This window comes from Trachemys scripta, chromosome 4 (assembly GCF_013100865.1).
Source record: "Trachemys scripta elegans isolate TJP31775 chromosome 4, CAS_Tse_1.0, whole genome shotgun sequence".
Classification (NCBI taxonomy): Eukaryota; Metazoa; Chordata; order Testudines; family Emydidae; genus Trachemys; species Trachemys scripta.
The window spans coordinates 3,449,828-3,473,785 of NC_048301.1; the positions used below are offsets into that span (position 1 = coordinate 3,449,828).

The window sequence follows — 23,958 nt, forward strand, 5'->3', positions numbered from 1 at the left end:
ACAATTTCTGTCTCAACTTTGTCTTCTCCAATCAAGCTTCTGCCCCATGCATTTCACCGAAACCACTCTTGCCAAAGTCTCTAATGACCTCTGCTGAGCCAAAGTTCAGACCCACACTCAACCTGGCAGTTGTCTTTGGTGCAGTTAACCATGCTCTTCTTGGAATCTTGACCTCCCTTAGCTTCTGTGCCTGTCCTCTCCTCTTTTCTAATCGCTCCTTCAATGGATTTTCCTAATCTGCGCTTCCCCCTCCCCCCAAACTTTCTGTGGGGGCTCTGTTCTCCATCCTGTCGTCTTCTCCCTCTGCACATTTTTCTCTAGGTAAACCCATCAGCAAACACAAATTCAACTACAGTCTATAGGTGGTTGATGTACACATCTACCTCTCTACTCCAGACCTGTCTCCTTCTGTCCAAACTAAAATCTTGGCCTGTCTCTGAAGACATCTCATCGATGCCTAGCCATCAGCTTCTAATATACTGGCCAACATTGTCTCATTGTTTCTTTGTATTCCGTATTTGTGTTCATCTGTTGTCTCTGTGGGGCAGGGATCATCTTTTTGTTCTGTTTGTACAGTGCCTAGCACAATGGAGTCCTGGTCCATGACTTTGACTCCTAGGTGCTAAGATAATACAAATACTAAGTAAATGCTACCCCTTGTTTAGAGGCTGAACATTAGTAACATGCCTTTGGATCCATGTAGACTTTTCCACCAAATTTCATGCATGGAATGAGTTGGAAATTCTTGAGTTGTAATCTCCTAAAAATCCAGTGGGGTGCTCTTGCTTTCAGTCTGAAAACTCTGTGTTTTGCTCATTCATAATTAAAAAGAGTTGGGGGAAGATAGTAAAGCTGTGATGGGGGATGGGATCTGAGACCAAGTATGTCCTTGGGGCCTGAAGTACTGGTGGAGGGATGGGCACGCCTGCATAATACAGAACCAAAGTGCCTGGGGGAACCCACCAAGGATTGCAGATGAGTTACAGCCAGCGATGAATTTTACCCATCTGACAGGAAGCAAAAGTCCTGGCCTAATGATGCAGTTGTCTTGGTGGAATGACTCTTGAAGCAGGCATAGAGCTTCCTCCGAGCCAGAGGCAGCCCCAGTAGTGCAACTCAAAAATGTGCTCCTGGTCTTGGGGAGTTACATGTCAGATGTTTGCATAGTGCACCTTTCAACAAAGGTGGGGAAGCTTTTGGGCATGAGAAGGAGCATTTAGAACAAGTATCATATGGCTCCTGTGGAATGTCAGAAATAGTCATTATGCATGTGAAATCCCTCTGAATTAACTGCATTTCTACAAATAACCAAATGTTACTAAGTCTTGCAAACACAGCAAGGGTATTACAAATCTGTCATTTAATAAAGCATTGTACAGCTACTTACTTAATCTCTTCGTCTCGTTCCTGTCAAATTCCACTGTCTGTATAAAACAAAATATGGCAAGGGAGGACTTGAGGCTGCACCTGCCCATTCACCTTCTGTTTTCCGTATCCCTCCTCAAAGTAGACTTGAATTAACCACAGTCACCATGCGTAATCAGGACATGTAGAAATGGTGACTTTCCGAACAGAACAACCACACAGCCTTCACATTCCCTGCAGGGCTGTTCAGAGAAACTTGGATCATCACAGTACCTTACTCTTCCCTAACAAAAGCTGGCACATTTTTCTTGCCCACTGCAACTCCAAATTAGGCCTTCGATTTATATAGTTTACTAAGACCTCCAGTGTGATGTGCATGTGACGGGTTGGATCACAGAAACCCTCTTGGGGCTGCCAACTGATGTGCCAAGACGACTTCTGCCCCTGCTTTCCCTGCCAGCTCAGGACTCCAGTACCCTGCCTGGTTGTGCCAGACATGCTTGCCGGCTACAAACACAGACCCAGGTCTGAACCACATCCCACAAACTGCAGGCTTAACTGAAAGCAGCTTAAGAAGTGTTCCTATCTCTGACATTCAGATGCCCAACTCCCAATGGGGTCCAAACCCCAAATAAATCAGTTTTACCCTGTATAAAGCTTATACAGGGTAAACTCAAAAATTGTTCACCCTCTATAACACAGATAGAGTTAATAAGTAAAAAGTGATTTTATTAAATACAAAAAGTAGGATTTAAGTGGGTCCAAGTGATAACAGACAGAACAAAGTGAATTACCAAGCAAAATAAAATAAAACATGCAAGTCTATGCCTAATACAGTAAGAAAACTGAATACAGACAAAAACTCACCCTCAGAGATGTTTCAGTAAGCTTCTATCACAGACTGGACCCCTTCCTAGTCTGAGCACAATTCTTTCCTCTGGTACTGCCCTGGTTCCAGCTAAGGTGGTAGCTCGGGGATTTCTCATGACTGCTGCCCCCTTTGTTCTGTTCCACCCCCTTATATGGCTTTGGCACAAGGCGGGAATCTTTTATCTCTCTGGGTTGTCCCCCCTGCCTTCTAAATGGAAAAGCACCAGGTTTAAGATGGATTTTAGTACCAGGTGACATGGTCACATGTCTTGTGAGACCCCCAAGCCTTCATTCCTCCTAGCCTGACTCACAGGAAGGCTTTCCTGCAAACAGAGCTATCCATAGTCAGTTGTCCTGGTTGATGGGAGCCATCAAGATTCCAAACCACCATTAATGGCCCACACTTTGCATAATTACAATAGGCACTCAGTTATATTTCATATTTCTAGTTTCAGATACAAGAATGATACATACATACAAATAGGATGACCACACTCCGTAGATTATAAGCTTTGTAATGATACCTTACAAAAGACCTTTTGCATGAAGCATATTCCAGTTACATTATATTCCTGCTCATTAGCATATTTTCATAAAATCATGTAGAGTGCAACGTCCCAGTGCATAGCACTGTTTCTGGAGTAACTGCTACTGATTCATAAATCCCACTGACCAGGTTGATCTGCTTTTCCTTGTTTCCAGCTGCACAGTCACAGTTAAACACGTTAACACTACATTATGGGATTTCCTAAAAATTATTTTTTGGTAGTTGTCACCTGAACTCTGCGCTTAAAGACTCTGTTGTGTTGTGTGGGAGAACATGCATACTGAACCTTGCATAATATAAAGTGACTATAGCTTTTGCTCTGTAAAACACAGAATGTGAATCACTTCACCTACTTCTGAAAAGCAGCTGCCTTGAAGATGGAAGACAGTAACTGTTGAATCGTGTTCAGCAACATTATTAGGGCCCTACCAAAGTCACGGTCCATTTTGGTCAATTTCACAGTCATGGGATTTTAAAAACTGTAAATTTCATGATTTCAGCTATTTAAATCTGAAATTTCATGGTGTTATAATTGTAGGGATTCTGACCCAAAAAGGAGTTGTGGGGTGATCACAAAGTTAGTGTGTGTGTGTGTGTGTTGGGGGGGGGGGGGTTTGCGGTACTGCTACCCTTACTTCTGCCTGCAGAGCTGGGAAGCTGGAAAGAGGTGACTTGCTGGCTAGGAGCCCAGCTCTGAAGGCAGAGCCACTACCAGGAGCAGTGCAGAAGTAAAGTGGTATGGTATTGCTGTGCTTGCTTCTGCGCTGCTGCCTGCAGAGTTGGGCCCTCGGTCAGCATCCGCCACTCTCCGGCCGCCCATCTCTGAAGGCAGCAGTGCAGAAGTAAGGATGGCATGGTATGGTTTTGCCACCCTTACTTCTGCACTGCTGCTGGCAGAGCAATGCCTTCAGAGCTGGGCATCTGGCCAACAGCCTTCACTCTCTGGCCACCCAACTCTGAAGGCAGCGCAGAAGTAAGGGTAATAATACTGTCACCCCCTAAAATAACCTTGTGACACCCCCCCCCGCAACTCCCTTTTGGGTCAGAACCCCCAATTTGAGAAATGCTCGTCTCCCTCTGTGAAATCTGTATAGCATAGGGTAAAAGCACACAAAAGATCAGATTTCACGGGGGGGAGGAGAGGGAGACCAGATTTCATGGTCCGTGACGTGTTCTTCATAGCCCTGTATTTGGCAGGGCCCTAAACATGCAGCAGTTCAGAAGAGAAGTACACATGAGTCATATTTAATTTTCATGTAGCTTCATTGTTCATACATACAGTTGAAACCCTCCTCCCTTTCCTATTTTCTTATTAAGTTGGGAATTCCTTAGGGGACTTGGTGAGTGGGCACTGTTAGGACAGTAATGACACACATCATCTGATGGCTGTTCAGTGTCCTCTGAAATTAGTTTTATGAAATAAGTTTGTATCTTGTTCTCAGTAGAAAAAGCATCTGCGCACTAAAACCACCACCCTGGTTGCCATTTCTCAACAAAGAGGGCACAGATTAAACGGGAAAGAGGGCTGAACTATCTGTATGACAATAAAACTTGTTCCTCTAGTCAGAGTTGAGGCATACAGATTGGACAGTGTGAGTAAGGATATGTTTTTCTCTGCTAGTTCTCCAGTTGTCACAGTCTGGTGGTTGAAAGGGGTTGCTAACCCTCTTAATTTTCCTCATGGAGCATGGAACCCAGTATCCTTATGTGTAGGGCCCTGCAAACCTGCAGATATCCGTGGATATCTGCATCCATGGACCATGTTTGCGGATCGTGGATGGATGCAGATCCAACTTTTATATCTAGAGCTCTGCAGATACAACTCTACCCTGATATAACGCTGTCCTCAGGAGCCAAAAAATCTTACCATGTTATAGGTGAAACCATGTTATATCGAACCTGCTTTGATACACCGGAGTGCACAGCCCCACCCCCTGGAGCGCTGCTTTACTGCGTTATATCCGAATTCGTGTTATATCGGGTCGCGTTATATCGGGGTAGAGGTGTAACTACTTTATATCTGTGGATACAGATAGCTGCAGATCAGATGCGGATGCACATTTTTATCCATGCAGGGCTCTACTTATGTGGTTGGCACTACTAGTGGATGCCTTTGTGATTGGAGCTGAAGGCTTTGAGTTCTGTTCTCCAAGCTATGTCTTCTGTTTAGCTGGCAACTGTGGCAGCTCTAGGTTTATTGTTTGTCCTGTGCTGTACACTATTGTGATTCCTGTCTGAACTTCAAGTTCCAAAGTTGTTTAACGATTTTCAAAAGTAGCAAATTCATCCAGAGATGGGGCTGGTCTAGTAGTCTGAGCAGGGGACTGGAAACTAGGGCTCTTGAGTTCCAATCCCAGATTTGTCTCTGACTCTTGGTAGCCTTGGGCAAATCACGTAGCCTTTCTGTATTAGTTTCCTCGTTAGTCAAATAATGCTAGTACAAACATGTTGAAGATGAGCACTATATCATGCTATGTGTTGTCATTATTTATACATCCTTGAGGGTTTCATGCCATTATTTTCAATTGACGTAGCAAATTGAGGTGTCTCTTACTTTGTTTTTAGTTCTGTTTGAATCGGTGGCTCCAAAGGACTTTTAGCAAGTTGGTTTTCCCCATAAACTTTCATTAGAAGTGGATCTAGTCTCAGTGGAAGACTCAAGCATGTAGACTTGTACAGACTCATCTCAGTGATGTACATCTCAAACTAGATGATTATCTTCAAGTTAAAAGAGAAACGAATTCTTATAAATTATTTATAAAGCTTTCATTCCTGGGCAAAGATCTTAAGTCATGTTTTAAGCTGCTAAGTTTTTTCAGTGGACTGGTTTTAAGCCCCTGAATATGGAGATTTGGAATTGATCTATGGATTAACTTTTAAGTATAGTTTGTGTAGCAGCAGTGCATAAAATGCAAAAGATAAAATTAAAATGAAATTTGGGGGGTTGTTTTTTTGGCTAATAAAGACAAAAGCAAATATAGAAACCATTTCAGTTTAATAACTGCTATGCTTGCATGTGTGCATGGAATAGTATCACAAAAATGAACAACCTTCCCCCATAAAGCAGTTGAAAAAAGTGTTTTGTTTTTTCCACTTTAAACCAAAATAGCTAAATGACTCTTTTTGGAATTTAGAGAGACTAGAATTTGCTGCAAACTTACCATATGCAGTCTGTAAGGGATTTTTCATTTTGATGAAAAGACGCTTACTAGAGAGAACTTAATAAACTTCAGAATTTAAACATTTTTTCCATTTCAGAGAGGTGTCATCATTTTGTTTGTATTCTTTTGGGTGGGGTTGTGGTTTTTTAAAGCGTGTTGCAGATATTCTTGAACTACAAAAACAGCCCTCAAGGTAACCCTAGTCCAGGGGTGGCCAACCTGAGCCCGAGAAGGAGCCAGAATTTACCAATGAACATTGCCAAAGAGCCACAGTAATATGTCAGCAGCCCCTGATCCGCTACCCCACTCCAGCGCCTCCCACCCACTGGCAGCCTTGCCAGTCGGCGCCACCCCCTCCCTCTCCATGCCTCCCTCCTGCTGCAATCAGCTGTTTTGCCATGTGCAGGAGGGTCTGGTGGGCAGGGGGGAGGAGCGAGGGCATGGCAGGCTCGGGGGGAGGGGCAGGGACCTTGGGGGAAGGGGTGGAGTGGAGGCAGGACTGGGACAGAGTAGGGCGTTGAGCAGTGAGCACCCCCCAGGCACATTGGAAAGTTAGCATCTGTAGCTCCAGCCTCGGAGTCGGCGCCTATGCAAAAAGCCGCATATTAACTTCTGAAGAGCTGCATGCGGCTCCGGAGCCACAGGTTGGCCACCCCTGATCTAGTCCTAATGCTTGCAGAAGAAACTTTGAAAATATGATCCCTAGAGGCTCAACTTTAGATTGTAGGGGTTCATGATTTGGCGGGCGAGGGGGAATCTGACTTATGATTTATAACACTTTGGATTGGCAATACTGCAACCAGGGTATGCTGCATTCAGGCCACCAAAAGGCTCCATATCCCATTTATCAATCCCTTGAGCCTTCTAGTCCTCCAGTAAACGATTATCTGAGATGTCTTCTGTTTAGCCATGGCTCTTGGAAAGCAGGATTTGAAACATGAGTATTAAAAAAATAAAAAATAAAAGTGGGGAGTTACATCTGGATCCCTACTCTCTGATTTTCTGTTTGTAATTTTAAAATAAAATTTAAATTCTAACAAATTGAATACCTTTATTTGCATAAAAGATTTTATTCTTGCTTCATCCCTGCTTGTATACTGATGAATCATCGTATCTGGATCACTTCAGGAAAGCTTATCTTAAATGTAAGGTAATTGGAAAAATGACATTTGCAAGTTTCAGAATAACAGAAATCAGCTGTGACTTTGAGTCCAATTCTGTGCTGTGCCTCTTAGAGGTGCGCACAGATATTCTGGATTGGCTGGAGGCTGGTGCAGCCCATCATGTAAATTAGAGCAGCCCAAAGCTTGCTGTTATAAAGGACAGCTTCCTAACTGCTGTCTCTGAGCTGTGTCAGAGTCCAGAATTTTCAAGTGTCAGTATGTTGTGGGGACGTCCCTTTCCTTCTCTTCCCCGGCATGCACAATTATACTGCTTTCACTGGGGCTTGTGAAGGTAGTGGTTTATGCCAGCCCTGTGTTGTTCCTGTGTGTCTGTTCACTACCAGAGTGGCATTTAAGGGTCAGAGCAGAGGCGAGAATCTTTCTGGCTTTTCGCCCTTTTCATTCAGCGTAGCTAGTTCTTGAATGTACACATTATGGGCCAGATACATTTCTGTGGGTGCAGGAGTCATAAATTGCATGCAGACACTGTTACACAGTTGCACATTGAGAGATCCAGGACAAGATTCTCATTCCTGACCTGTCCTGCCGCCTTTGTGGACTGCAGCAGTGGCGGCTGGTTTCAGTGCTGTTCCCCTCCATCTGACACCACAGTTTCTAGTAAATTACATCCCCTATGACTAGCTTGGCAATGGTGCAGATCCTAAATGAAGACACTTATTATGTGAGGGTGGCTTCTAAATATAATGTTACAGTAATTAATTATGGATTCCACTGTTTATAAAGAAAAAAAATTGAGCACATTATTGATATGAATAAATGTTTCTTTACATTTTCCGTTTTCTTACAGTTCTGTCCATACAATGATTTCCTTCATTCTCCAAAATTAAGATCTTCTCAAGGAATGCCAGTCAGTGAGGATTTATTTTTTAGCAGAAAAAAAGCTTCAAGGAACTTATTTCAGAATAGTCTAGATCTTAACTCTGAGCATTCTGCTGTTTGTCCTGGTAAGTATCATTGTAGATAATTGTGTTTAAATAAGCAGAAGATCTGTTAGTGATCAGGTACATTTAGGATAACTTGATAAGACATCTGTGCTCATTTACAGCATTCTGAGACTGTTGAATCATTTGGGGATTTTTGCTTTTTTAAACCGGAAAGCTCCAGTATTGAGTAAATAAAAACAGGGTTATTTCCTCAGCTGCAGTAAATTGGCATAGCTTTATTGAAATCATTGGTACAATGCTGATTTACACCAACTCGGAAGTACAGTCAGAGATTCTTAATACTAGTCTACACAGAAATTTGTACTGGTTTAACTACATTTGTTTAACATCACACCTTTTGTTGAATCAGTTTAGCTTCTGTGTGTACACATGCCCTTAGTTTCAAAGTATGTAATTTAATTTGGCCATTTAAGAAATGATTAATAGGAAATAGTTCAGTCTTTTAACAGCTAAAATGAATGACGTCATTTCAGAGTGACCTTGAGTCAAGACCTTTCTCCTGATTTTAAAATGTAGAAAAAATGCTGTATCACAATTTCTATGTAGATCAGCAAGGAAAAAGTTTTGACCAGTATCCTTGTGCATTGTGTAAAATATAGTTCAAACTTCAGATTGAATAGTAAATTAAAGAGCAATGGAACAATTTGAGACAACTTCTCTATGGGAACAATTTGAGAAAATAGTGATTTATTGCCATGGAAACTGTTCTAGCAAAGACCCTATTGATAGTAACCTTAATAAATGGAGCACTAAATTATAAATTGGGCAACATGCAGCAATGGTTACATTTATATAATGTAGCCTTTTCAGAATAATTTTTTTTGTCAGCAGTGAAATGGTTTTCTATTCCATATGTTCACCTTTTCCCTTTTCTATTGTGTTTTTTAATAATTGGTCGGGGATAGACATAGAACTAAAAAGTGCCTGAATAGTTGTTGGTGGTGAAAAGTGGCTTTTGAGAACAGTTTTGAAGAATGAGATTTTTTTTTTCCCTTTTAAAATAATTGGGAACCTTTTTAAAGATCAATTCTATAAAAGATTGGGTGTTCAGTGCAGTGCCTAACATATGATAGCGATCTTTTGTATTATAATAGTGAAAAGGTACTTGGAGACACTGGGCAAGACCAATCTTGATTCGTTCCCTTTTCTTGGCAATGCACTGTGTATATTCAACTCCCTTTGGGGAGCATTGACATATGTAGAATTCCAAGTCTTTTTACTGTTATGTTAAGAATGATGTCATTTTAAAGAAAAACTTCTTATTTTTCTGCTTTTAAGGCATTTTTCTCCCCTTTATTTTTCCATATTCCAAGAAGAAATTGTTTGGTTTTCGTTTCACCTACTACAAATACCATTGTTGGTAATGTGCCTTGGTAGAACCACAGGCTTCTTTGATGAGTGCCAGCCATTATTCTAGCTTATGTGCATGAAGAACATGATAAGGTTGCTTAGAAACCCATGAGTGCAGCACTGAAAACTTTCAAACTTTTCATTTAGGTTTTATTATCCAAATTAAAAAAGTGTTTTTAATCACTGCTAATTAATTACATTAATTTTATAACTATTCAAAGAAGGTTTTACATTTTTATTTCAGTTCTTTTAGTTTTGGTCTTTTAGTCTTTTAATAAGCTGCATATGGAGGTACTTGCTGAAATTTATTTCTTTTTCCTTTTGTAAGGTGTGGGCTCTCATCAGCCACATATTTCAGGGAAATGTGGACAACTTGGATACTCACAGATACGTGGAAAGAGTGGTAGTGTGGGTTCTGATTTACAACTTTTAGGATTAAATAATCATCGTCAAGATAAAGGTACATTGACTATAAACACACTCCAAATTTCTGCACACCCCTTTGAGAGTATTATTGTGTTGTCCTGTATCAGGCCTCTTAGTAAATATTTTATTTTTATTTGGATCAAATATGATCTGGCAATTTTCTCTGTTTAGTAAAAGAACATAGATGAGATGAAAAAACAAATTGCTTGTAGTCAAAGCATAACCAAACACAAACATGGAAGTAGAATTTTTGAGAGACCATGTAGCTTGTACTACACACATGAAATTAGATGATACGAACAATTCATCTATTAGCTTGCATCTCTCGCTCAGGTAAAGCTCTGACCTTCACTTGTAATAGTTTGGGTAAATGTATTATTTCACTGCAAATTATTGCTGTAATAGTATACCCAATCAGAATTAAATGTCACTGTCTTCTTAATGGTATCCTATTGAATCTAGCATTTTGACTGTTTTAGACTGATATTTTAAAGATGGTGATTGTCATGGACTTGAGTGTGATTATCAACTGTGGGTTTGTCTACATGGTGAGCAATTCTGGAATAGCTGTTCCTGATTACCTCCAAGTGGGAATGCTCTTATTCCGGAATAAAAGTGTCTTTATTCTGAATTGGCTTAATCCATTTTGGATAAGCCAATTCAGAATAAGGCACTCTTGTTTTGGAATAAGAGCATCCACATGTGGAGTTATTCAGGAATAGTTAATCCACTTCAAATACACACCCTACCTTATTCTGGATTAACTCTAATGTGTAGACAAGTCCTTGACAAAATAATGCTTGATTCCTCCTAAAATTAGGTTTTTTTCAGAGTATTTTAAAGCCTAATTGAAGGATAAGTTGGATAGAAAGAGAAGTAAAATTAAAATGCTGTTGGTTGTTAGAGGTTTATTAGTATAAATAATATTTTTTCATTCCTTCTAATATCAGTTTGTGCCAGCCTAAATTTTACCAAGACCCAACGAACTTTTTGCAGTCCAGCAGAGCGTACTTTGTCCTTTCCAAGTTCTAACACAAGCCAAGGGGCCTTCATTCTTCCATCTTATCCACTCTCATCACCTAGAAACAGTCCAAAGCACACCTCCCCTCCTGCTGAATCTCCAAAGAAGTCTCAAGATCATGCGGTTAACTTTTCAAATTCCTGGCCTCTTAAGAGCTTTGAAGGGTTGCCCAAGCCCAGTCCTCAGAAGAAGCTTCTCAATCAAAAGTCAGGAGACAATACAGGTAAAAATATTGCAGAAAAATAAAAGTTTATGGTCACACTTTGCAAGTAGCCTTCAAAAAGGGGTACGCAAAACCAGCATCTGTGTGAATGCATTGGGAAATGTGCACTCTCCCGCTTGCGCACGTAAAGTGGGTTTTGCATATGCATATGCTGTTGTAGGCACATGGTCAAGAGCCAGCTTTGGAAAATTTGGCTCTTTTGTTTATACATTTAAAAAAACAAAACACTTGCAGTGAGATTATCTAAATGTTTTTGCTTTTATACTCAAGATAAGTGCACACATGTAATGTGCTAGGCAAGAATTGTTTCAGCTGGAACACACTAGTGTACCATCTATCTTCTGATTAAAAGAAGATAGCACTTGTAAAGAAAAACAGTCTAAAAAACTTAAATGCAATAAAATACCTTAATGAATGAATATACAAGAAAATGATACTCATTGCATTTTGCCTTTTTTCCCTTTTAATCTTTATTTGGAAACTTCTGTATTCAGTGACCAGTCCTCACAATTTCACACCTATTGAAAATCTAATTAAGGCCAAATGTGCCTGTAATTGGAATTTTTGTGCTAATTCCATCCCAGTTTCAACATCAGTCATTGCCATTAACTCTCAGTCTAAGACCTTGTCTATGCAAGGAAGTTGCACTGGTTTAAACCGAAATTGTTTTTAAACAGATTTAGTTAAACCTTTGTCTAGACACTCTTATTTTAGTTTAAGGGCAACTGATTTCAGTTTCTTAGGGCACGTCTTCACTGACAACATTAAAGCGCTGCCACAGCAGCACTTTAACGTGGCTTGTGTAGTCACGGCATAGCTGGGAGAGCTCTAAAAAACCCACCTCCGCAAGGTGTGTAGCTACCAGCACTGGGAGCACGGCTCGCAGCACTGGGAGCACTCTCTATACTGGCACGTTACAGCGCTGAAACGAGCAGCGCTCGGGGGGGGGGTTCACTCCCCTGAGCGAGAAAGTTGCAACACTGTAAAGTGCCAGTGTAGACAAGCCCTTACACTGATTCTTAGGCTATGTCTACACTACACAGCTTTTAGCTACATGGCAAAACTTCTATCTTTCCGGTTTTTTGTTTTTGTTTCTAACACCTCTGAAAGACAAACGTTTTGTCGTTCAGTTGCCAGTGTAGACATCTACACTGGCAACTGAAGGACAAAATGTTTGTCTTTCAGAAGTGTTAAGCCCCCCCTGAAAGACACAAGTTTTGCCGGCGACAAGCACCGGTGTGAACAGCATGTTGTCGGCAGGAGTGCTCTCCTGCCAACAATGCAAACGCCGCTCATTGGGAGTGGAAGTCTTCTATCGGCAGGAGAGCCGACAAACAGCAGCTACACCGCATGACTTTCAGCGGCCCGGCTGTAGCGACACAGACATATCACTAAAAGCTGAGTAGTGTAGACATATCCTCAGTGTATTTAAACTAAAACAAAATGGTCCTGGTTTAAACCAAACGAAGAGTGATCACACAGCTTTTTGCAGTGGTTTGACTAAAGCAAGTTAAAATAACGCTTTTAAGTTCAACCAGTACAGCTTTCTTTTGTAGAAAAGCCCTAAAGTAGTTATTTGGAAGTTTTCCCACTAAAGTGACCTGATGAAGCACAGTTATTAATAGCTGACTTTTTCATGTCTAGCCTATTGTTTTCAGTAGTTGTGCCATTTGTTCTTTCATTAGAATAGTCTTCTTAGCAAAGCAGCTTTCAACAGCATTTGTCGTGGAACTAGACAACTTTTACTTATTCTAGATTCAGAAAGAGAAATTTAGAGTACTATTTAATGTGTAACATTTTATTCCCCCCAAATGTATGTAAAATAGACCAATTTACATCTCCTAAGAGAAAGTATTCCAGACAAATGGGAAACACTTTTGTAAGCCGCTGCCAGTGTAATTAGGTTACTGTAATGGCAGAGTATAGGGCAAAGATGCCAGAAAGTTAGCAAGCAATGAAAATACCTGAGTAAGGAGCCAGAAGATGTTCAATATAGTATTGTTTAACATATTTTGTAAAACAAACTAAAATACAATATTGAAAAACATGGATGCATAACTAAAATGTCAAAGGCTTACTTTTGGCAGTTCTTTATGACCTTCCACATATCATAAGTAGGGCCCTACCAAATTCATGGTCCATTTTGGTCAGTTTCACTGCCATAGGATTTTAAAAATTGTCAATTTTAATATTTTCAGCTATTTAAACCTGAAATGTCAGTGTTGTAATTGTAGGGGTCCTGACCCAAAAAGGAGTTGGGGGTCAAGGGTGTTGCGGTGCTGCTGCCCTTACTTTTGCGCTGCTGCCTGCAGAGCTGGGCATCTGGCCAATAGCCTTGCCCTCTGGCCATACAGTTCTGAAGACAGCTCAGAAGTAAGGGGGGGGGCAATACTATGATACCCCTAAAATAACTTTGTGACTCCCCTGCAACTCCCTTTTGGGTCAGGACCCCCTAATTGAGAAACACGGGTCTCCCCCGTGAAATTTGTATCGTATAGGCTAAAAGCACACACAGGACCAGAGTTCATGATCTGTGACACGTTTTTCATGGCTGTGAATTTGGTAGGGCCCTAATCATAAGTAATTTATGTAGCAATAGATAATTGGATGATCTGTATGTTTTGAAGAAAGCTAGCTTCTTTGACACGTATCCTCTTGAGTTATATTAAGTCTTCTCATTAGTAAAGACAAATTTTGTAAGACACCAGCCATGTATTTTATATGCATACACTCTTCCCACTCTCTACTGTTTGAAACAAAAACTGCCTTTGGTAGCTGTTCTAGAAAAATGAAGATGGCTGGATTTTTTAAAAACAGAAATTTTCTAATACTGTTAATCTTTTAAAAATAGCCTTTGAATAATCGATGAAATATATTTTACCAGGTAAAGTTGAAGAAAAAGAACAGCATGGTATTCTATTAAAAAAAAGTACAAGCATTATTATTTTTCTCCATATGTATAGTTTTAATTCAGGAATTCACACTCAAAGCCCATTGTGAGTTACTGAATTTTGCAAACTTTCAAGTAATTGAAAACCTAGAATAAAAAAGTGAGGATTATGCATCACAAAATGTACTTCAATTAATTTTGTCAACAGTAATTTAGTATTAATTATTTGATCGCTTCATGGTATGCTGATATACTTTAGTATATTTTGTAAAAAATAATGACATCTTAGTAATACGAGACTTTTTTTTTTCCAGAGAGACAGTTAGATATAGCCAATTTTATGTGAAGGTTATAATGCATGGGAACAAATAAGTGTGATTTAGTAGGGTTTACTGTATCTCAATAAATAGAATTATGAAATTTCAAAGGACAGGCCTAAACAAATTTATCTCTTATTGGTGTTATTAGGTTTCTGCACATCATCTGTGTCATGAGCTATTTATTTGCATATTTTGTGTGCAACAAAATTATATGTAGAATTTCCTAGTGAAAATGCTTTGCTGCTTCAACCAAAATTGTCCTTAAAATATTGACATAATAACTAAACTTCATTTCACAAATGTGTATTTAGTAAGAAAAAATCAGCTCTTTTAAAAAATATTTTTGCTGTGTTTCATGAAAATTGATTGTGTATTTTATCCTAATGAGTGATGTGTTCCCACTGTTCTTCTGAAATGGTGACATATGTCTGTATCTTACCCAGGGGAAAATTCACAGGAGAAGCATTCTCCAATTCAGCTTAAACCAGCTTTGGTGAGATCGCCAGCTTCACGGAGAGGATTGAATGGGACCAAACCTGTCCCCCCAATACCAAGGGGGGCAAGCCCGTTGCCTGATAAATCTGAATTAAACACAGCGGGACAGAAAAATGAAGAGTCTGACGATATTTGGAAGAGTGAAAAAGACAAGAAACTTGAAGTTGATCTTTCAGAATTAAATGTCAATGATAAGGAGTCAGACCAGGAAGAGGTTGGATTTAAATGTGATTTTACATACTTTAAAAAGATGCTAGAATATACATTTTATAAACAAACAAAAAACAACAACCCCCACCCACACAGATACTAAACCCAACCCCCTTTAAAATCTCAGGTGTAGAAGAAAAAAAAATACATATTCACTGCTGTACTTTTTGTGACCAGGTCATGAATACAAAATGACTACATTAAGATAATGTTATGTGTCTGGCAGAAACTAACTAAAGCAATAAAAGTCAGTATTGAAGGACACTCTCTGTGCCCTGGGCATATCCTCATTTCACTTACCTATTTTGAGGTTCTCAGATCAGTATGTTGACATTCTCCATTATAGTACCATGGCATGAGTTAGACATTTACACAGCCTCAACTCTTGGATTTTGTCCAAGGTGAAACCACAGTGCTACCTTTAATGTAGGACTTAATTAATCCTTTATTTTATTTAATGGCTTTATAGAAAATACCAAAAAGTCGAGCGCTTGATTACTGTGACTTCTGTTTAACTTACAGAAATCTCTTGTTCAAACTCTGTTCACCTGTAAAATTTGTTGAAATGCACTGTGTCTGATGCAGTCCAGCACATCCTTGCTGCAGCACTTGACACATGCTTAAATTTCCATGGAGTGAAATGAGAAAACCTGATCTAAAGTATTAATTAGATGAATAAGTGTGTCACCTATCAGGGGGTAGCCGTGTTAGTCTGTATCTACAAAAACAACAAAGAGTCTGGTGGCACCTTAAAGACTAACAGATTTATTTGGGCATAAGCTTTCGTGAGTAAAAACCTCACTTCTTCGGTTGCATCCGAAGAAGTGAGGTTTTTACTCACGAAAGCTTATGCCCAAATAAATCTGTTAGTCTTTAAGGTGCCACCAGACTCTTTGTTGTTTGTGTCACCTATGGAGTCATGTCAGTCCATAATGTGGAGCCATTATGATGTTAACACGATTGTAATACAGAATCCATATAAGAGAGTAGGTGTAGATCATGCCTGATTTGGCTCTCCTCAGGGGATGGACAAACAACACATTGTATGGAAAATTGTAATGCATCTTTGGTACAGTTAAGTTAAAGCTTTTTTATATTAATAAATGATAATTTTTAAATAATAAATTTTATCCAGTGGGGTTTCATCCTCTGAAAATCACAAACTCATGTATAAAAGGAAAGAAAAGCAGTACATTAAATTAGAGATGAAAGCAATCCATAAATATACCTACCACACTAGGAGTCACTGAAGCTGGGGTGATAATGGGCAGCTGTCCAAGATCTAAAAAAAAAACACAGAAAAAGGGTCACTAGTGAACAGGCACAGATGCATGCCAACGTACCCCATACTCAAATTAATCCTAGCTCTCTACTTACCTTCCTGTGGCTCTCAAAAATCCATGGGTTGGTCCCCATCCTTAACCTATAAAGTTGGTGTTTTGGGGCTAAGGGAGGAGGGGGTTCTGAGCTTGCTGGGTTTGCTGGGAAGGTGCTTTTGAGTCTACGGGTGGGTTGGAGAGTAAGGGGTTTCTGAGCAGTGAGGTTTGATTGGAGGAAACTCAAGAGAACGTGGGGAACTCTGAACCAGAAATGAGTCGGGAGGGTTGATTGTGGGAGAATGGGGTGAGCTGGCAAATGAAGGTGTGAGTATGAATGGATTGGTGTGTGAGAGTGTGGGGGCTCTGAGTGGGTGGAAGTCACTAGTGAGAGATTGGAATGTGAGAGAAGAGACAGTGAATGGGACAAAACTGTAAGGGGGTCCCAGGTAGAAATACTGTTTTCTCCCACCCCACCCTTTACTGTAGTTTGTCCCAATCTCCCTCCGACTCCTTCCCCCAAAACCCTCATAATACAACCTACCAGTGCCCTTGTTTCCTACTCTGAGTATCTCCTGCAAGGAGAGAGGAGAAGATGCAGTGGAATGGTGCTGTAGTAGCTGTAGTTTCACTACGTACTTTGGGTAACAGCCTTCACTGGTAGACTGGGGTGAGATTCACCTTTGCAGTTCTCCCAGCACTGGCTAGCTCAGGGAGCAAAAATCAGAGCTCCCTTCCACAGATTGCCTTTGAGCCAGCTAATTCTTCTGTTTAACATGAGCCTATGTAAGAAAATTATTTTTTTTTTTTTTAAAAAAGGATTGATAGTGTTTGTGTGAGAAATCTTTCATTTTAAGCTTTGCAAAACATAACTAGATATGATGTGCATACAGCATTTGGATTTGCATTGGTTGTCCTATGAAATTGTGCATGTCTGTTTCACTTTATAAGAATAATAATGATCTCTGAAATTAAACTAATAAATAGCTTACTGATACATTGACTCCATATAGATTACCTTGCCCAAAGGGGGCATAGACACAGCACTGTCATCATACAGTAAATAAGAATTAAGTTTTTAGAAGCAGGCTGGTATTTGACAACTTGTTCCTGTGTTTAAATGAATTATACATGCAGCGGGTAAACTCTGACATGGTTTTCAATTCCGTGTAGATGCAGAGTTCACTTAGGTCTCTCCGTAATAGTGCAGCTAAGAAGAGGGCAAAACTGAGTGGCAGCACTTCAGATCTCGAGAGCCCCGATTCTGCGCTTAAACTTGATCTGACTATGGACTTCCCTTCCCGCACTTCCTCTCCAAACGTGAGCTCTTACAGTGAAAGTGGAGTTTACAGTCAGGACTCTCTGACTTCGCCAGGGTCCACAACCCCTCAGGGAAAGATAACGTGAGTGTAATTTATATGTTAAACCCACAGTGAGAATTCTGACATAATCGCTGTTGGAGTTAGTTAAATATTGAATGGTGGGAAACCTGCATTTTTTTAATATGACATTGGTTTGCATAGTGCTTAGATTTTATCTGAGAGTTATTCCCACTTAAAATACATTGTACTGTGGTTTAATATTATTCTAATTCATTCCTGCTTTTTCTTTGACCCAGTGCCAAGCTCTAGCTATAGTAACACGAAGTAGCTGGTAAAGCCCGGCAGTGGCTAGTAAATATTTTATAATGAAGCTGAACCACAGGCAAACCAAATGAGTAAAACAGAGAATGAATCAGGAGGAGAAGGAAGAGGTTTCTTATTGCAACCTGGAAAGTTAATCAGGAATGCATTTTCTTAAACAGATTTTTTGGGTGCAGATGAAACAAATAATATAAACTTTTTTTCATTGTGGCTAAAGCTGAATTCTCAACTAATGCAGCATTTTCATAGTAGCAATAATGGCTGAGAATTGTTTTCTATGTAATGCCGTCATTCTCTCAGCTCCTTGGCGAAGAGATAGTGTATGGATGGAATTGGTTTTTGTGGTGCACTAAGGTTGAGCGGTTAGCCGCAGTATGTACTTATTTTTAGTTTTGTAAATTCAAGTGGGAAATATTTTGCCGAGTGTTGCAAGTACAGCCTCTCCTTACCTTCTTCCTAGGCACGTGGCCAAGCTGCATGCAGTTCAGGCCTGAAGAATGTAATGTAAAAATCCAACAGAAAAAACCTCTGGCATGCCATGTTGTTGCAGCATTGGCTCTGACCAGGAGTGATGGGAACAGTATTCTGTAATACAGGACATTTCCATTAGTCCCCGACGTTGCAGCCTTAATGTATGATAGTGCTCACAGCTAATGCAAGTCTGTCTAGTCCACCAGGGAGGATCTGACCTATATAAGGAAGTTTGAATTTGTGCAAGAGTGACAGAATGCCATCCCAGGAGTCATTCAATACCTTGAAGTTTCTTTATATATTTAAGAGAGTTTAGTTCAGATGCTGATGTAGGCCTTGCTGGAGCCCTAGGCATAACTGACAGGCTGAACCAAAGTAGGCCTGGCCATGGCGGAATAGTAATACGCTAGGTGATTGGTCATGAATATGCTTACTTGGTTAGCAGAGAGGATGATACAAGAACACTCAGAGTTCTCAAGTAACTACATAAACAAATGCCCAGAAGAGATGGTACTAGGGCTCCAGCTAGGCCTACAGCAGGCTTTCCAGCATTGGAGGTTGAAATTCTGTGTTCACCGAACAAATACCAGCATGGGCAGGAGAAATGGAAACTTCTCCCATATGCCTGCCTCGTGTAACTTTTTGCTCTTAGAAGGAGGTGGAGGGGGAGGGCTTGGAGGGGGTGATGAACCTGATCATTACCAAATGTATTCTTTCTCTACTCTGTAGTAAACATGACCATTTCTGGTGATGTGCTGGAAATGTTTTGTACCTAACATGTACTGTTTTCACTTTAGGTGAAAAATGTTCTTAGGCAGGGCTCCTAGTGCCATTCAGAAATATATTTATAGAAATGATTTTGTATTGCAGCAGCTCAGACATCTTTCCTCTACTTGGATGCAAATCACGTCCAGCAAGACTATCTTCAGGAAGGAATAGAAGTACTAACATAGTAGAACAGAGCTCCAGTGCAGGTAATTTGTTGTGCATAAAAAGAAAGAGAGAACTAATTCAGTCAAAGTGAAACCATTTTAGTGAAGGATCTGTCCATTATTTTCATAACAAGCCCCACTTAAGTAGTATCTAATTTTGTCTGGTCTTAGTTGACCTATAAAATCTTAGCCCAGAAGTTTTTTTTTTTTTTTTTTTTACTATATTAGACTTTTATTGACCATTTTGAAATCCTACTGTGCGCTTGTGTATGAGAGGAGACTTCTGGGATTGTTTCTTTTCCTTTTCCTGTAACACAGCTAGGGCATGTTAAAACTGGCCTCAACCCTGCAGAGCTATCAAAAAACGTGATGATTTGAGGATTTTTTTATTTATGAAATGGTGACACACCATTTCAGTGATACCTACTGAACACTTCGCTATGGATTCTGTTGTGCAGGGATAACATTTCATGATAAAGCAACCTCTAATGTGAGCATAATTGGCCAACGTCTGACCTGTGGAAATGGATCTGGTGATTATGAAGATGACAAGCAGAGAGAAGTATCACCTTGTGTTTTTAAAGGTCAGAACAAAGAGCATCAAAGGCATTGTAAACCTACAAAAGGTTAGTGAGCTCCCTATGTTCCTGTGACGTCCTGTTTATGGCAAAAAAATCCCAAACATTTGTTAGCTTTTTATAAATCAAATATTTCATGGAACTCAACTTGGTCCTATAATTACAATCTCTATCTTAATAAGATATATTTATGAAATTAACAAGCAGTTAATTAACTAGTGTTAGATAACTGTTAAAGTCTCCGGGATAGGAAAAGATTTGAAATGAATTATTAGAATCTCACTTTTCTCAGCCAAAATATGGATATAGCTATATATATTTCATTTTTTAAATTAAGCCATCGTTATTGGTAAAGTTCAGGCAGGTAAATCATAAGCTTTTGTGTTTAAGTTCTAATGAAGTCTTGAAAAGTTGCATTGATTTAGCAGTAGGCACATATTAGTAATATACAAAAGCTACTGCTCCCTGCATCGTAATCAGCTTACCTATGGTTAAAGGATTTTGGCTTTTGTGTGTTTCTCTGACTCTGGCCATTATTAGCATATAGCCATGATAGTGTGTCTTTTTGACCAAGAAAGCTAAAAATGAAAGCCAAATTAAGGGATACAGTCTTCATCTTTTACATCACTTAGGGGTGTGTGTGTGTGTATATATGTGTGTGTGTGTGTGTATATATATATATATATATATATATAAACTGGAAGGGACCCTGAAGGGTCATCGAGTCCAGCCCCCTGCCTTCACTAGCAGGACCAAGTACTGATTTTGCCCCCGATCCCTTAGTGGCCCCCTCAAGGATTGAACTCTCAATCCTGGGTTTAGCAAGCCAATGCTCAAACCACTGAGCTATCCCTCCCCCCAATCTGGGTGATTGGTAGTGGCTAAAGTAAATATCCTGTGGCAGTATTTTAGTTTCTGATGTGAAATGTATTGGTCGTATGTCAAAGCCTGATAGACGTGTGTGATGTATAAAGAAAGTCTCCAAGAGAATCTGTCCCCAAAGAAAAAAGAAGAACAGGAGTACTTGTGGCACCTTAGAGACTAACAAATTTATTAGAGCATAAGCTTTCGTGGACTACAGCCCACTTCTTCGGATGCATATAGAATGGAACATATATTGAGGAGATATATATATACACACATACAGAGAGCATAAACAGGTGGGAGTTGTCTTACCAACTCTGAGAGGCCAATTAATTAAGAGAAAAAAAACTTTTGAAGTGATAATCAAGCTAGCCCAGTACAGACAATTTGATAATAAGTGTGAGAATACTTACAAGGGGAGATAGAGTCAATGTTTGTAATGGCTCAGCCATTCCCAGTCCTTATTCAAACCGGAGTTGATTGTGTCTAGTTTGCATATCAATTCTAGCTCAGCAGTCTCTCTTTGGAGTCTGTTTTTGAAGTTTTTCTGTTGTAATATAGCCACCCGCAGGTCTGTCACTGAATGACCAGACAGGTTAAAGTGTTCTCCCACTGGTTTTTGAGTATTTTGATTCCTGATGTCAGATGTGTCCATTAATTCTTTTGCGTAGAGACTGTCCGGTTTGGCCAATGTACATGGCAGAGGGGCATTGCTGGCACATGATGGCATATATCACATTGGTAGATGTGCAGGTGAACGAGCCCCTGATGGTATGGCTGATGTGATTAGGTCCTATGATGATGTCACTTGAATAGATATGTGGACAGAGTTGTGTGTATATATATCTCCTCAATATATGTTCCATTCTATATGCATCCGAAGAAGTGGGCTGTAGTCCACGAAAGCTTATGCTCTAATAAATTTGTTAGTCTCTAAGGTGCCACAAGTACTCCTGTTCTTCTTTTTGCGGATACAGACTAACACGGCTGTTACTCTGAAACCTGTCCCCAAAGAGTATGGTTATCCGCTCTTTTTTTCTTTTTCTTTTTAGCATTAAAAATTTGGGGACTTATCTACCCTGCAAACTCTCCAGTCAGCATAGATACAGTGACATGATGCCATTGCAAGAGACTGAAAGCTGAGCAATTGGAGTGAAGGGGGGGAAGGGATTTTAGGCAGAGTGTTTAACACTTTTGTTTAACACCAGTTTAATTCCTGTTGCCTATGAAACACCATGACTGTAAGCCATCTGGGACAGACACTGGCTTCTTTGTACAACATGTAGGACAATCTTTGGTTAGGTTCTTAGCTGCTACTGTAATATAAGTAATATTTGGCTAAAGATACAATTCCCATGCCTGTTCGGTTAAGGTATAAAAGCTCACAGTAAACAGCTTGTTAGAACCTCAAGAAGTTATTCAATTAAAGCAGACACGACTCAGATTTCTAAGGTATAAAATAAATAGCAACTAATAACCTTTTTTGGGGGGGAGAGACAGGGGATGCGGGGAGCAGAGGGAGACATTAACCCCTCCCCCAAAACAAACCAGTTCCAGGCTTTTTCTTATGTTATGTAAAATAAAAAGGGGGCTGGAGCGGAGGGAGTAGAAGCAAAAATCCAGAATCAAAAACCAATCATTTGCTGGTCAGTTTCAACAGCATCAGCCCCATCTCCCTAAAGTTAACTTTCCATAGGGAAGGAGTTAGATGGAAGTTGAGTCATGGCACAGAGTCTTAAAGGGCTTAAAAATTCTTTTGACTCTTCAGTTTGTATAGCCCTGGCTTGGTCTCAATCCTCTGTGCTCAAAAGTCTTTGTTATAGACTGTCAGATGTAATCGTAACAATAAAATAAAGTCAGGCTTGCAGCACATCAGCATCTATTTGCCATAACATTTTTTTACTGTATTTGTGATTTTTTCCAGTGACTATCTGACTTTCCTCAAGCTGAAAATGTTGTTAACTCCATGGGAGTTATTTAATGCTAAAGAATGTAATGCCAGTCTGCCATTGTTACTGATTGACATTGCCATATATGCAAACAGTGCAACCAGAATTAAAATATAAAATGTATGTTAACTGAAAAATTGAAGAACTGCTAAATTGTGCAGTAATCAACATGAAGTGCTCTTTGGAACAGAAAACCAGTGGTTTTCAATTGATGCTAAATTGGCACAATTGTGCTGAATTATTGGAAAAATAGGTGCGTGGAAAATAATTCTGTTAAGCGAGTTGGTATTTAGTATATTTGAAAGTAATGATATTTAGTATATGTGATATAGTACTTCTGAGAATTTCAGCATTAATTAAGCCTTGCAATACTCTAGTAAATTAGAAATACAGTCCTGCATAAAAGTGATTAATCAGTTCAAACTAAGTTTGGTAAGATGATACACCTCTACCTTGATATAACGCTGTCCTTGGGAGCCAAAAAATCTTACTGCATTATAAGTGAAACCGCGTTATATCCAACTTGCTTTGATCCACCGGAGTGCGCAGACTCCTCCTCCCCCTCTCCCCCCGCCCGAGCACTGCTTTACCATGTTATATCCAAATTCGTGTTCTATCGGGTCACGTTATATCGAGGTAGAGGTGTACTTTGGAAGAATGCAATATATAGTAATGGGTAAACTACATGATTTAGCTCTTCTTTGTGTGTCATTTTTAGGATTTACAGGGTCAACATCTAGTTTACAGCAAATTAACAACCTAGACTTCATTTCACCGAGTGCCCTGTCTGAAGATTCTGTAGTAATTGTTGGAAAAGGTATTTTAAAATAACATTTTATTTTCTATATGTGCAATACAATTTTAGTATAGAAACAAAGCCTGTATTTTTGGACAGTCAGGAGAAGAGGAGTTTGAAATGAGCTCATTCAAATGTTTATTATTTAAAGATTAAACAAGCCCCAATTTTAAAAATAAATTAAAAGTATTAAAGTTGAAAAAAGGATTGGAATTACTGTATATTTTTACATTCTTAATGAGAAATGTAATATACACTGTACTACAATATTAGCATTAAATAACACAGAACAGTGAGAAAATATGAGGACCAAATTTTGCACGTATACCCACCCATAAAGTCCCATTGCAGTCAGTGGAAATGCATAATGTAACTTTGGGTAGAATTTGCCACTAACGTTAGA

The 23,958-nt window shown here is 39.6% G+C and overlaps 1 protein-coding gene across 1 annotated transcript in view; it reads left to right on the plus strand.

Annotated features, from left to right (window-relative positions):
• TOGARAM1 (TOG array regulator of axonemal microtubules 1) overlaps positions 1-23,958 on the plus strand; it is a gene marked incomplete at its 5' end in the record, with an annotated part of 73,614 nt that overhangs the window by 12,855 nt on the left and 36,801 nt on the right. Inside the window, 8 exons of the mRNA XM_034767902.1 lie at positions 7,915-8,071; positions 9,750-9,881; positions 10,798-11,091; positions 14,745-15,010; positions 17,496-17,725; positions 19,307-19,410; positions 19,827-19,994; positions 23,478-23,576. Of these exons, the coding sequence (XP_034623793.1) occupies positions 7,915-8,071; positions 9,750-9,881; positions 10,798-11,091; positions 14,745-15,010; positions 17,496-17,725; positions 19,307-19,410; positions 19,827-19,994; positions 23,478-23,576 (1,450 nt within the window). The remainder of the gene's footprint in view (positions 1-7,914; positions 8,072-9,749; positions 9,882-10,797; positions 11,092-14,744; positions 15,011-17,495; positions 17,726-19,306; positions 19,411-19,826; positions 19,995-23,477; positions 23,577-23,958) is intronic.